Source organism: Oncorhynchus mykiss, chromosome 4, assembly GCF_057628025.1.
Source record: "Oncorhynchus mykiss isolate SJ-2025 chromosome 4, ASM5762802v1, whole genome shotgun sequence".
NCBI classification, from domain to species: domain Eukaryota; kingdom Metazoa; phylum Chordata; class Actinopteri; order Salmoniformes; family Salmonidae; genus Oncorhynchus; species Oncorhynchus mykiss.
Window position 1 is genome coordinate 8,020,905 of NC_143025.1, and position 13,867 is coordinate 8,034,771.

Below are 13,867 nucleotides of genomic sequence, written 5' to 3' on the forward strand. Positions count from 1 at the left end.
ACATATATTTCAGGTATTTCAGGTAATGTTTCAAAAAGTACAACCCAAGTCCATCATGTAATGTTCAGGTCATTCTTCTACTCATTGCTGACTGACTAAATAGGACAAAAAAGCCTTTTCCCCGGCATCACCAGACACTAAGAAAGTTAACATTTTCACATTCAACCAGATGTATTACATTTATTAGAGAGATAATTTTATTTACATATTAGACAGTTATTGTATAAAATACAGTCATTAAAGCGCATTGTGTCCCCCCCCCCCCTCAACCTTGTCTGTCCTGCAACAAACTGTACAGAGTGCTATTTTTATAAAAAATCAATTTAATTAAATTCTGTACTTCAGTGAGACGGTCAAAGGTCAAGGCAGGTGTTTGCCAAGCTCATCAGTCCTATTCCAGCCAAGCTCCTCTGGCCCCGGTGGCAGTGACGTGACAAACCTCTACATCAGCCCCCAGTCTCTGTAGCTCATCCAACCAGATCTGTTGCTTCTGGGACAGTTTGTCGCTAGGGCCCTTCACCTCCACCAGCTGGAACAATAGAATATGATAGAATTCATAGAATAGAATAGTAGATCTGATGCTTCTGAGAGTTTGACGCTAAGCCCCATTTACCTCTCATCAACATGTCATCATGGGACAAATAGATAGACCTCCTAGTCATCTCAAATAAATGTGTTTAATTCCACAGCCTCAGGCAGGCCTAGACAGCCCTGTGAGCTCACCTTGTAGGTGTTGTTGGATGTGTTCCACACCACTAGGTCAGGCAGTCCTGCTCGACAGTGTCTGTAGTCCTTGGCCATCCTAGTGATCATCCCTCCCAGAAACGATCCACCCAGACAAGACACTAGACTCTGCAAAGAGAGGAGACCACAAAGGGTTAGACTTTGATCAATGTGAGAGCAGGTTAGTTTAACCAGGCTACAATTACATGAGATTTACCATAACACAATAATCATGTTACTAACACATCGTTATACATGGAGGTGAAATCATAGCATAGGCTTTATAATGACTAATCTGAAAGTCAATATTTATTCAACTTAGCAGACGCATTTCAACTTTTCAAAGTAAAGGGAGTTATTTGTCACAGATGTTATTGCAGGTGTAGCGAAATGCTTGTGTTTCTAGCTCCAACAGTGTAGTAATATCTAACAATTCACAACAATACACACAATCTAAAAGTAAAATAATGGAATTAAGGGATATATAAATATTAGGATGAGCAATTTCAGATGGGCATAGACTAAAATACAGTAGAATAGAATACAGTATATACACATGAGATGAGTGAAACAAAAAATATGTAAACATGATTAGAGTGACTAGTGTTCCATTACTAAAGAGGCCAGTGAACCCACAACCTTGGCGTTGCTAGCACCGAAGCTACTTTTACCAACTGAACCACACTGGTAAGTCAATGACAAACAAGATTGTCTGTACCGACAATGCGTCATCCAATCGGTTTGAAGTGAGCCTTAACTGTGGTTACCTGTGCCCGCTGCAGGGATGAGAAGCGCTCCCAGTTGACCAGTGAACACACCTTCCCCTCCTGATTGGTCCAGGCCTCAGCCATCAGGCTGTGCAGCGTCTCAATGGACGCCTCACAGAGCACCTGCACACGCGTCTCTATCGCCTCCCTCCGGTTCCCATAGAAACAGTCTGTGAAGAGGTCCAGTGGGCAGGGCTAGGAGAGGAACAAGAGAGATGAGGAAATATTAATATATGCCTCGTATAAGACACTTTTATCCAGAGAGTCTGACAAGACAGTGAGGGCATGTAGGTACAGGTATACGTGAGCCTTGTGGGAATTGAACTGACAACCGTGGCGTAGTTACTGCCACGCTTCAACCAACTGAACCACACAAAAAAAAGGACAGGTAGAGCATGTTTACCTGGTAGAGCGTGTTTACCTGGTAGAGCGTGTTTACCTGGTAGAGCGTGTTTACCTGGTAGAGCGTGTTTACCTGGTAGAGCGCGTTTACCTGGTAGAGCGCGTTTACCTGGTAGAGCGCGTTTACCTGGTAGAGCGCGTTTACCTGGTAGAGCGCGTTTACCTGGTAGAGCGCGTTTACCTGGTAGAGCGCGTTTACCTGGTAGAGCGTGTTTACCTGGTAGAGCGTGTTTACCTGGTAGAGCGTGTTTACCTGGTAGAGCGTGTTTACCTGGTAGAGCGTGTTTACCTGGTAGAGCGTGTTTACCTGGTAGAGCGTGTTTACCTGGTAGAGCGTGTTTACCTGGTAGAGCGTGTTTACCTGGTAGAGCGTGTTTACCTGGTAGAGCGTGTTTACCTGGTAGAGCGTGTTTACCTGGTAGAGCGTGTTTACCTGGTAGAGCGTGTTTACCTGGTAGAGCGTGTTTACCTGGTAGAGTGTGTTTACCTGGTAGAGCGTGTTTACCTGGTAGGGATTCCGGAAGACGTCTGGAATACCCTCCATGAAAATGACGTCCCATAACAGAAGACCAAACAGAGTGGAAAACGTGGAGCCCTCTCCATGGATACCTATAGATAACCAAGAGAAGTTTCAGTCAAACTTCACTTCCATCCATCCATGTGGTAAGGAAGCATTTCACGGTAAAGTTGTATCAAATTGTATTTGTCACATATGCACCGAATACAACAGGTACAGTGAAATGCCTTACAGTGAAATGCCTTACAGTGAAATGCCTTACAGTGAAATGTCTTACAGTGAAACCTTACAGTGAAACGCCTTACAGTGAAATGCCTTACAGTGAAATGCCTTACAGTGAAACCTTACAGTGAAATGCCTTACAGTGAAATGCCTCACAGTGAAACCTTACAGTGAAACGCCTTACAGTGAAATGCCTTACAGTGAAACGCCTTACAGTGAAATGCCTTACAGTGAAATGCCTTACAGTGAAATGCCTTACAGTGAAATGCCTTACAGTGAAACCTTACAGTGAAATGCCTTACAGTGAAATGCTTACTTAAGATCCCTTAACCAACAATGTAGTTAAAACATGATTATTATTATTTTTTAAATATATATATATATATACAGGGGATACCAGCACAGAGTCAATGTGCGGGGACACCGGTTATTCGAGGTAATATGTCCATCTAGGTAGAGGTATTAAAGTGACTATGCATAGACAATAACAAAGAGTAGCAGCAATGCAAAAAGTCTGTGACAAATACAATTAGATTTGATTACATTTCCAAGTACAGGTTCATGTGACAACAGGAGAACTTTACTGAACTTGCTGTTTTCAATTGTTTTGTTTTTTTTACTGTGAAAGCTCTGGTTTATATGTCAAATACACTTAAGACATGAAAACTTGACGATTTAAAAGAAGCAACAAAAAAAAAAAAAAAAAAACAACAGGAAACTAGAAAAGAAGTAAAGCAGAACACCTTGGTCAAAGCCTTGCCGACGGTAGTGTGCCAGTGACAGCTCTTCCACAGAACACATGACAGTGGAGTATCCTCCCTCTGCTCCTTCCTCAGCAGGCATGAGGAACACATTCTTCCCTGTCCCCCCCTCGTGGGGGAAGAGCTGCCCTCGGATAGTGACCTAGAAGACACAAACACAATTAGCACACACTAAACAAGTCTGTTTTTATATTTATTTTACTCTTTATTTAACTAGGCAAGTCAGTTAAGAACAAATTCTTATTCAGAATGGACGGCCTACACCGGCCAAACCCTAACCCGGACGCAACTGGGGCCAATTGCGCACCGCCCTATGGGACTCCCAATCACGGCCGGTTGTGATACAGCCTGGAATCAAACCAGGGTGTCTGTAGTGACGCCTCCAGCAATGCCTTAGACCGCTGCACCACTCGGGAGCCCCTTAAAACTGCTTGATGTTTAGAAAGTCAAAAGACATCATCAGTGATGTCATGAAGCATAAACTCAAGTAAACCCAGTTTACCCTCCTTTATATTTTGGGAATATAATATGGCCCACCTCTTAACTAACGTTTGATTTTTTATTTTTTTGCGTTTAGCGTTTACTTAACTTGCTAACAAAGATTGTCATCTCGATCATCGCTTAGAATTGACCCATGTATATTTCATATAATGTGTATTTCAACTGGGGCGGCAGGGTGGCCTAGTGGTTAGACTAGTAACCGGAAGGTTGCAAGTTCAAACCCCCGAGCTGACCCTCTGTCGTTCTGCCCCTGAACAGGCCTGTTCCTAGGCCGTCATTGAAAATAAGAATATGTTCTTAACTGACTTGACAAGTTAAATAAAGGTAAAAAAAAAAAAATAAAGCGACAGAAGTGACTCACATGAGTGACATCGTTGACGTGGATGGTGGGCAGGTCACTGAGTACAGGGTGGTAATTCTTGTAGCTAGGGGATTCCTTCATCCTATTGGCTCTCTGGTGGAGTGAAAGCTGGTGGCCCGTCCTCACCAAGGGGTCAGAGAGACCGTCTCTGATGGAGCTGATAGCCTGGGATTGGGGGGAACATGGGGAATTTCAATTAAATTAATGCTAATTACGGACACAGACAAAAACACACACATTTAATAAATACCACGTATAACAACAGTGCAAAGTGAAATCCAGACAAACATTAACAAAGTGCAATAGTCCATAAGTTCAGGAAGAACCATGGGACAAAGTACTTAAGAGACGGTGTGTGCTGCTGGGGGTTAGGTGGTTGACTGACCTGTTCAGGTAGTTTGAGGTTGACTGACCTGTTCAGGTAGTTTGAGGTGCTGCTGGAGTTTAGGTGGCTGACAGGTAGTTTGAGGTTGACTGGAGGTTAGGTGGCTGACTGACCTGTTCAGGTAGTTTGAGGTTGGACTGGAGGTTGACTGACCTGTTCAGGTAGTTTGAGGTTGACTGACTTGTTCAGGTAGTTTGAGGTCGACTGACCTGTTCAGGTAGTTTGAGGTGCTGCTGGAAGTTAGGTGGTTGACTGACCTGTTCAGGTAGTTTGAGGTTGACTGACCTGTTCAGGTAGTTTGAGGTTGACTGACCTGTTCAGGTAGTTTGAGGTTGACTGACCTGTTCAGGTAGTTTGAGGTCGACTGACCTGTTCAGGTAGTTTGAGGTCGACTGACCTGTTCAGGTAGTTTGAGGTCGACTGACCTGTTCAGGTAGTTTGAGGTCGACTGACCTGTTCAGGTAGTTTGAGGTCGACTGACCTGTTCAGGTAGTTTGAGGTCGACTGACCTGTTCAGGTAGTTTGAGGTCGACTGACCTGTTCAGGTAGTTTGAGGTCGACTGACCTGTTCAGGTAGTTTGAGGTTGACTGACCTGTTCAGGTAGTTTGAGGTTGACTGACCTGTTCAGGTAGTTTGAGGTTGGGTGGCTGACTGACCTGTTCAGGTAGTTTGAGGTTGGACTGGAGGTTGACTGACCTGTTCAGGTAGTTTGAGGTGCTGCTGGAGGTTAGGTGGCTGACTGACCTGTTCAGGTAGTTTGAGGTTGGGCTGGAGGTTGGGTGGCTGACTGACCTGTTCAGGTAGTTTGAGGTTGGACTGGAGGTTGACTGACCTGTTCAGGTAGTTTGAGGTTGACTGACCTGTTCAGGTAGTTTGAGGTGCTGCTGGAGATTGAGTGCCAGTCTGTCCCACCATCGCCCCCTGCTGTCTGGACAGTAGACTGACTGGGACAATAGTGAGCGCAGCTCCTTCACCGCTTCCTGGAACACAACCAATCTGAATCAATACATTACACTACACTCTGCTGTGTGTGTATATGAATGTGTGTGTGTATATCTTGGTATATGTGTGTATATGAATGTGTGTGTGTATATCTTGGTATATGTGTGTATATGAATGTGTGTGTGTATACTGTAACAGTATCTGTTTGGCACATAATACGCACGCAGGTCTTTCTCCTTACCTTCTTGATCTCCAGTATTTTCCACAACTAGTCAAATGTATTCCACACATCTGACTTCCCCTTTACCTCCTGAGCAACCAGTAAAACATTCCCCCGTTTCCAGTCACGTCCTCTGCATCCGTTTTGCTGTCACACGTGTTCCGGTGTTCAGAGTTTGTTACAACCAATTTATTAATGTGATTATGACATGCTTTAAAGGTCAGGCCCTATTGGTCGCGTGCATTCGATGCACACGTGTCACATAAAGAGAGCACGGGTTTGAGGGGATATTTTCATAAATAAATTAGGGATTTTGGTAACGGAACTTTTCAATTAGAAAAGGCTGTAATTATGTTGCAGTTCGGGCAACATGGACAGAGTGATACACACTGTTGATGTTCTGTGGTGGTCGCTGCAGTAGAGACAGTGTGATACACACTGTTGATGTTCTGTGGTGGTCGCTGCAGCAGAGACAGTGTGATACACACTGTTGATGTTCTGTGGTGGTCGCTGCAGCAGAGACAGTGTGATACACACTGTTGATGTTCTGTGGTGGTCGCTGCAGCAGAGACAGTGTGATAAACACTGTTGATGTTCTGTGGTGGTCGCTGCAGCAGAGACAGTGTGAAACACACTGTTGATGTTCTGTGTTGGTCGCTGCAGCAGAGACAGTGTGATACACACTGCTGATGTTCTGTGGTGGTCGCTGCAGCAGGGAGGAGCGATACACACTGTTGATGTTCTGTGGTGGTCTCTGCAGCAGGGAGGACAGAGAGACAACGGGTCGCACAGTCCCTCGCTGTCTTTTTTCACACAGCGCAGCAAGTCTGAGCCCGGCCCGGCCCGGCACAATCAAATCAATTGCGGTCAGATTCCCTCTAGTTATCTGTGTCTTAATTATTTCATCAAACAGTGCACTTTTTAAAGCATCAGACAAGCTCAGTGCATACAGCTGATTTGATTAAAACACATAGGATGTGTCTATATATGGAAAAATACACGTTGGTCGATTGGTCGAAAGAACGACTATATATATTTTTTGTCTGGGACAGTTCTAGTGTGTATCGAGGTATATGATGTGTGTGTGTGTGTCTGCACCCACCTTGTAGCAACGTAACCTCTGTAGTACTTCTACTCCCCTGGACAGGATGCGTGTGTAGGCCCACCCTGTGGTGAAACAGCGCAGGAACACTGGCAGCTCTTCCTGGTGGCTACACACACACACACACACACACACACACACACACACACACACACACACACACACACACACACACACACGCACTTTAGGTTTGGCTGGCTTATGGCTGTCGACCAATGTCAATGATGTTGCTTATCAAGCGATTATTGTGTGTGTGTGTGTGTGTGTGTGTGTGTGTGTGTGTGTGGGGGGGGGGGGGGGGTTGCATTTGGCTGTGCAGACCAATGTGAAATCCGCATGGCCACATATCAAAGATTGACAAAGAGGGATGAATATGCCGCTAGTGGTCCCCACCTGAGGTCGTACGTCTTGCTCGTCTCCTGCCAGGTCGTCTTGGCTGCAGTGTAAAGTCCCAGAGCGTCCTCCCAGTGGCCGGTCTGCATGGCTGTGATCACCTCTTGCAGCGCTCGCATCGCCGCCTCATACCTGACACAACAGGACAGAGAGGCGCTGAGTCCAACGACACAATCAGATTAACGTTTATCGGTCACGTACGCTGTTTTTTTTGTTGCAGACGTTATCACCCGGTGAGGGTATAAATGCTGTTGTTTCCAGCTCCCAAAAATGAAGCAATATCTAGCAACACAATAACAATAACACGCAATCTAAAAGTTAAAAAGAACAAAGACATTAAGACAGAAATATTAGAAGTCTGGGACCCAGAGTCGTGAGAGTATGAATACATCTACACCAAGTTGGACAAAAAAAATAATGAGGAACACCTGATCAGGTGAGTTATTATCCCTCATTGATGCCACCTGTTCAATCCCCTTCAATCAGTGTAGATGAAGGGGAAGAGACAGGTTAAAGAAGGAGTTTTAAGCCTTGAGAGAATTGAGACATGGATTGTGTATGTGTGCCATTCAGAGGGTGAATGGGCAAGACAAAATATGGGAGTCCCATAGGGCGGCTCACAATTGGCCCAGCGTCGTCCGGATTTGGCCGGTGTAGACCGCCATTGTAAATAAGAATTTGTTCTTAAAGGTTAAATGTAAATAACAAAAATGTTAGAAGCACCCTTTGGCAAATCAGACAACGCCTCCATCCTGCTCCTCCCCGCCAATAGGCAGAAACTTAAGCAGGAAGCACCCGTGGTAAGGAGTGTGCCTGACTGTTCAACATTGGTCTGACTGTTTTGATCACGTGGACTGGGAAAGGTTGCGGGCCGTCAAACTTATTCAAACCAAACCGATAGCGACACAGTTTTTATTTAAATCTGCTTGAAAATCTATGGCAAGACCTGAAAATGGTTGTTAATAACCAATTTTACAGAGCTTGAGGAATTCTGAAAAAAATAATGGGCACATTTTGCACAATCCAGGTGTGTAAAGCTCTTAGAGACTTACCCAGAAAGACTCACAGGTTCGGAGCCATCTTGTTAATATTGGCAGAATGTGTGCCAGAGTCTGGTCTAATGGTAGCGCTGCTGATTATGGACTACATATCCACCTGGTGTCTAGGCCCTTCATGTCTGTGTGTGCCCCTTCTACATGCATCTCCCTCTCTCCTTTCTGATCTTTAAGCAATAAGGCATGAAAAGCCCATGGATTATTGTAAGAATAACACCAGGACTAAGGGCTGTTCTTAGTCACGACGGGAAGCGGGGGAATGGTGGAGACGGCAACAACAAAAAATGGCACCATTGTTGCACAGATCAGAGAGGCAGGCAGCAAGGTTTATACAAACCCTTACAGTTGCAGCCCAAAAAAATCTTGTCTAGATACTTTTTTTCCCAGGGGACATGAAGGTCATGAATTGCCTGCATGGGGCTGTGGGACAGTGGATGTGCATTGAACTGTTAACAGGCATTACCCATAACTCCCTGCTATCAATCAATCAACATCTAGGACCCAAACATCCCCATTTTATAATAACACGTAGATAGCTTATGAAACGCACACCTAAATAAACAAACATTTGAGGTTGATCAATCAAGTGTCCACAACACTGACCAATGAGATCTGACCCAAATACACTGTACGTCTATGCTCTAACCTGATAAGATCTTCTCTATCCAGGAACAGTTTGGCTCTGCGCTGTACGGTGTAGTCAGGGAAGGCAAGTCGGCCAGAGTTGACCAGTAGGATGGTGTAGAGCTGACCCTGACCCCCTCCGGCCGTCTCCTCCTCCTCCAGACCATCTGTCAGGGAGAAGAGGAGGAGGACGCGAGAGAACACAGCCCTGGGGCCGCGATGCAGACGTACACAGGAACCAGCTAGATGCTTCGCCCTGGAGAGGAGAGATTATTAGTGTAGGAGTGTGCCTGAGGACGGTTGTGTGTTTAAGGCAGCTGACCTCGTCACATATGCAATCCCCTGCCTGCGTAGGAACAAATGCCTGTCCCAATGTAACGCCCGTCTGTACACTTTATCCCATTCCATCAGTCTCCCATTCCGTCAGTCACCCATTCCATCAGTCCCCCATTCCATCAGTCCCCCATTCCATCAGTCTCCCATTCCATCAGTCTCCCATTCCATCAGTCTCCCATTCCATCTGTGTCCCATTCCATCAGTCACCCATTCCATCAGTCCCCCATTCCATCCGTCTCCCATTCCATCTGTCTCCCCCATTCCATCTGTCTCCCATTCCATCAGTCTCCCATTCCATCAGTCCCTCATTCCATCAGTCCCCCATTCCATCAGTCACCCATTCCATCAGTCTCCCATTCCATCAGTCCCCCATTCCATCAGTCCCTCATTCCATCAGTCTCCCATTCCATCAGTCACCCATTCCATCAGTCTCCCATTCCATCAGTCCCCCATTCCATCTGTCTCCCATTCCATCTGTCTCCCATTCCATCAGTCCCCCATTCCATCAGTCTCCCATTCCATCAGTCCCCCATTCCATCAGTCTCCCATTCCATCAGTCTCCCATTCCATCAGTCTCCCATTCCATCAGTCCCCCATTCCATCAGTCCCCCATTCCATCAGTCCCCCATTCCATCAGTCACCCATTCCATCAGTCACCCATTCCATCAGTCCCCCATTCCATCAGTCCCCCATACCATCAGTCCCCCATTCCATCAGTCCCCCATTCCATCAGTCTCCCATTCCATCTGTCTCCCATTCCATCTGTGTCCCATGCACTAATGTCTATCCCTTTCAATTAAAATAAAATAAAAGGCCAGCAGAAAAAGGGTGGGACATAATTGCTGTGAATGACTCTAGAATCTGTCACTAGAGCCCCTCCCCTCTCACCTCTTTAGTATGACAGTCCCAATGTTGTTCTGTCCAGGGGCCAGGGCGAACAGAGACCTCTGTCTGCTCAGCTTCAGGAGTCCCTCCACCAGCTGATGTTTCTGGGTACCAGACCCAGGACCCCCCAGGTGGAACGTCTTAGCCAGGCTACGAAGCTCCGGGGCGGGCAGCAGGTCCAGCACCTCCCCAAGCTCCTGGAGGTCACTGTCTGGAAAACAGTTGAGGATGTTGGGCATTGGATGGTAGGGGTTGGTTAGGGATGAACATTTGAGTGACTTCCCACTGTTAGCGTGACCATTAACACAACACACTCAAGAAGCACAGTCAATACTGACTCAGTAAAGACATGTCTGCATCCAGGGCTTCAGCACCTCTAGATCCCAGGAAGGCAGTAGCAATGCATTTAGCCATTCACTACATTAGCATTTAGCATAATACCATTCAAGACCTTTCAACAATTAGCATTTAGCATAATACCATTCAAGACCTTTCAACAATTATCATTTAGCATTATACCATTCAAGACCTTTCAACAATTAGCATTTAGCATTATACCATTCAAGCCCTTTCAACAATTAGCATTTAGCATAATCCCATTGAAGTCCATTCAACAGTTAGCATGTAGCATAAAACAATTCCAGTCCAATCATTCACCTGTCTGTAGGAAACCTCCTTCCACCAGCTCCTGAGCTACAGGTCCCAGGTCAGTGCTAATCTCATTATAGTTTAGCTTGTTGACCTGGAGCCACTTCAGTTTCCTCTGGAACAGTCTCACATACAGCTTCTGTCCTGTCACTGAGAGGAAGGAGAGGCAAATTAGCAAGACTGGTTGATGATAAAAATAGTAGTCAAAAAATACTAAACGTGTACTACTACATGAAATTATATTGTACAATGTGATTTTATATTATCTTCGTGTTATAAATATGTTGTGTATGTTCAAAAACACATTTGCAGAACACTTTCCTGTAGCCTTTATGTATGCATTCATAAAGCCCTTATAACAGCTATATAAAACATAACATTTGTCATAGGACAGTCATGTTTGTTCTATTCTACACACCTGACAGACGCTCAAAGCCGTGTATGGCTGAAAGGTCTTCTTGATTGAACAGCATCCTATCGTCTTCATTCTCCAGCACTGCCTCTAGCACGGTCAGGAAGTTACCTAGGTAGTACGGTAACCGCGGTGACTCTGAATCTTGCTTATCAGTTCCTCTGTCTGTGTCAGGCTCTGTCAGCTGATCACTGCTACCGGTCACTGTGGATTCTTCTTGTTCTTCTTGTTCTCCTTCTTCCTCTAGTTGTACTTTTCTTCTCTGACGCTCCTCCTCGGGCACCTGTGTGCTGCTCTTCAAAAGAGTGTCACAGTTACCAGTAGAAGATTCTTCTGTTCCGTGTTGCTTATCATCATCAGCTGTTGTTGTTGTTGTTGACGTAAGGAGTTTGTTTCTAGTGAGGTCATCATCTGGTTCTTCACCATCTCTCTTCTCACATCTGGCTTTCTTGCTGCGAGTAGACATCCTCTGTGTTTTAACAGAGACCTCCGCTTTCCCTCCTTTCTTCCTCTTGTTCAGTCTGGATGGAGCATAGGACAGAGGTCGCGGGGCCATAGAAACTACCGGAGACAATGATTCTAATTTAGATTCAGATTTGGATTCTAAACATTCTAAAGTTTCTTCTCTGCTTTCTACCTGAGGTCTGCCCAGTGAAATAGTACTGTGACTTTCCACTGTGACATTTGTTGTCTCTGTGTCCATTAAGCATGTTGTCTGGTCACCAAATCCCTGAGGGAGGTGGTTCTCCTTCTGAGAGCTGCTCAGCTCCTCAGGCCTTCTGTTTCTCTCTGGGGACTCCTGGATGGTGATGATATCATCAACCTGCAACTGTATGTCCTCAGGGGACTTCAGCCTTTGCTTCAGGCCCCTCCTGGAGAGCTTAGAGGACAGCCTGCTACCTATGTCAATGGGCCTGATTACAGTCTTACTGCTCATCTCTCTGGTGTTTATCTGCTGAGAAGAAGAAGAAGCACCAGACTTTTTAAAGTATGGGCTGGTGTTGGCCTCTCGCTGAGGCTTTTCCTCCTTTGAACAGGAAGGCCCTGTGTCTGGATCATGGTCCTTACTGGCCCTCCTGGAAGGAGAGTGAGACGATGCCAGCTTTGTTGTAGTAACAATGTTACAGGCTGAAGCAGTATCCATGGACGCACCATCTTCCCTCTGAAAGTTCTGACACTGTGAGTCAATGTGTTGGTTTATCCTGAACCGTGGCACTAGCTGACCACACAGAGGACATGGCAGTCTAGGTGGCAGGGCATTGTTGAAGAATGATGAGATGGAGGCCGTACCAGGACATGCATCGGCACTCTTCTTACCATCTTTACTACTGACGTATCCTTTTCTCTTTGTTATTGAGAGGCTTCTCTGTTTGCGTTTGTTTCCTTTCTCTGCCATGATGATGATTCAACTGTTGTGTTGTTTTTCACGTTTTGTCTACAAAAAAAACAGGGGCTGATATTCTATTATGTAGCTATCTTGACAGTAACTTGCAAAATGTAGGTCTACCACCAATCTGTAAAGTGAGAGAGGCAAAGATTACAGTTCACAAAGCCGAGGAACGCTTCACTCCGTTCTCTTATATCGAGGCAAGAGTTGAGTTTTGATAACCGGTCGCGGGATTTGATAGCAATAACCCTTATTTACCCACAATCAGTCGATTCTTGTAAAAAATAAAATACAATCACAACTGAAACGGGTTACCTGTACCTAAATTTGTCCTGTTCAAGTGCCGTTCTTCTGCAGGGTGCTGAAATTCATGATTTTTTTAAAATAAAAAAACCTATCGAATACCACCACCGAATTTTCCCCTCATTTGTGTTGCTGGTACTAACCTTTCCTTAAACTGAGATTCAATTGGCACATTCGCGTTGAGTTAAACGAGACACAAATGAAAAGTCAATATTAGGAAGGTGTTCCTCATGCTTGGTATACTCCCGAGTATTTATGTAATGTGACAGTGAGAGAAACCTACTCTGCTGAACATTGTTGTCATAGAGACTACACTAACACCGTATGTTATTTAGTACAATGTCAACATCATAAAAGTATAATTCCTTCACATTGTAGCTCATCCACTCACCAGTGTCACCGGTGCCGTTCACCACCGATCATTCATCTAGAATGGGCAATGCGTGGCTGAGCTAACGTTAGCTAGCTGGCTAGTTCTCTTGCTCTCTTCACGTTACCTTTGCAGGCGTCAGGCAATGATATAGAAACGGTCATACTGGTTATGCATTGTGTTATAATATAATTATTTTGAGTTTTAGATGAGAAATGAAGCTCTTTGAGTATCCCGTGTTTCGTCGTTACAGAACAGCCGGGTTCGCGCGCAACGCTAGAGCAATCGAGAAAGGATGTTGAGTAGACTGAGGTAGTAGATGACAAATTCATCGATTTGATGGATTTTCATATATTGGTGAAAAGGTAGGAAATTGTGTGCTTTCACAAAACAATAATAATAATAACACAGCATAAAACACTTTAAAATATGAATTGTTGAGGCTCTAATTAATTGAGATAATAGGCCTATGAGGTGTAAATAGCCTACCATTTCTATATAAATAAATGCAGCATCAACTGCACATAAAAAAATGAATGAATAGACAATG

General features: G+C 45.0%; 1 protein-coding gene across 2 annotated transcripts; it reads right to left on the bottom strand.

The window, feature by feature from the left end:
* Positions 1 to 152: 152 nt before the first annotated feature.
* Positions 153 to 13,626, bottom strand: fan1 (FANCD2 and FANCI associated nuclease 1). 2 transcript variants are annotated; one of them, XM_036969403.2, is made up of 14 exons: positions 13,339 to 13,626; positions 11,264 to 12,771; positions 10,855 to 10,995; positions 10,201 to 10,408; positions 8,999 to 9,232; positions 7,298 to 7,429; positions 6,905 to 7,013; positions 5,501 to 5,620; positions 4,255 to 4,419; positions 3,375 to 3,534; positions 2,398 to 2,501; positions 1,491 to 1,685; positions 724 to 852; positions 153 to 529 (listed from the first exon to the last, which is right to left on the bottom strand). In XM_036969403.2, the coding sequence occupies exons 2-14, from the start codon at positions 12,651 to 12,653 to the stop codon at positions 392 to 394; spliced, it is 3,225 nt and encodes a 1,074-aa protein (XP_036825298.2). In that variant the 5' UTR covers positions 12,654 to 12,771; positions 13,339 to 13,626; the 3' UTR covers positions 153 to 391. The 2 variants fall into 2 exon arrangements, with proteins under 2 accessions (XP_036825298.2, XP_090087151.1); XM_090231025.1 differs by having other exon boundaries at positions 11,264 to 12,692; positions 13,339 to 13,604.
* Positions 13,627 to 13,867: the final 241 nt, after the last annotated feature.

What these genes read in the sequence shown, in the direction of transcription:
- fan1 (XM_036969403.2), bottom strand. Translation starts at nt 12,653, where the DNA reads ATGGCAGAGAAAGGAAACAAACGCAAACAGAGAAGCCTCTCAATAACA. An exon ending in AGGAGGTTTCCTACAGACAG is followed by an intron (nt 10,409 to 10,854) that starts GTGAATGATTGG and finishes ACTGTTTTCCAG; the next exon opens with ACAGTGACCTCCAGGAGCTT. An exon ending in CATCCCTGCAGCGGGCACAG is followed by an intron (nt 853 to 1,490) that starts GTAACCACAGTT and finishes CTCTCTTTGCAG; the next exon opens with AGTCTAGTGTCTTGTCTGGG.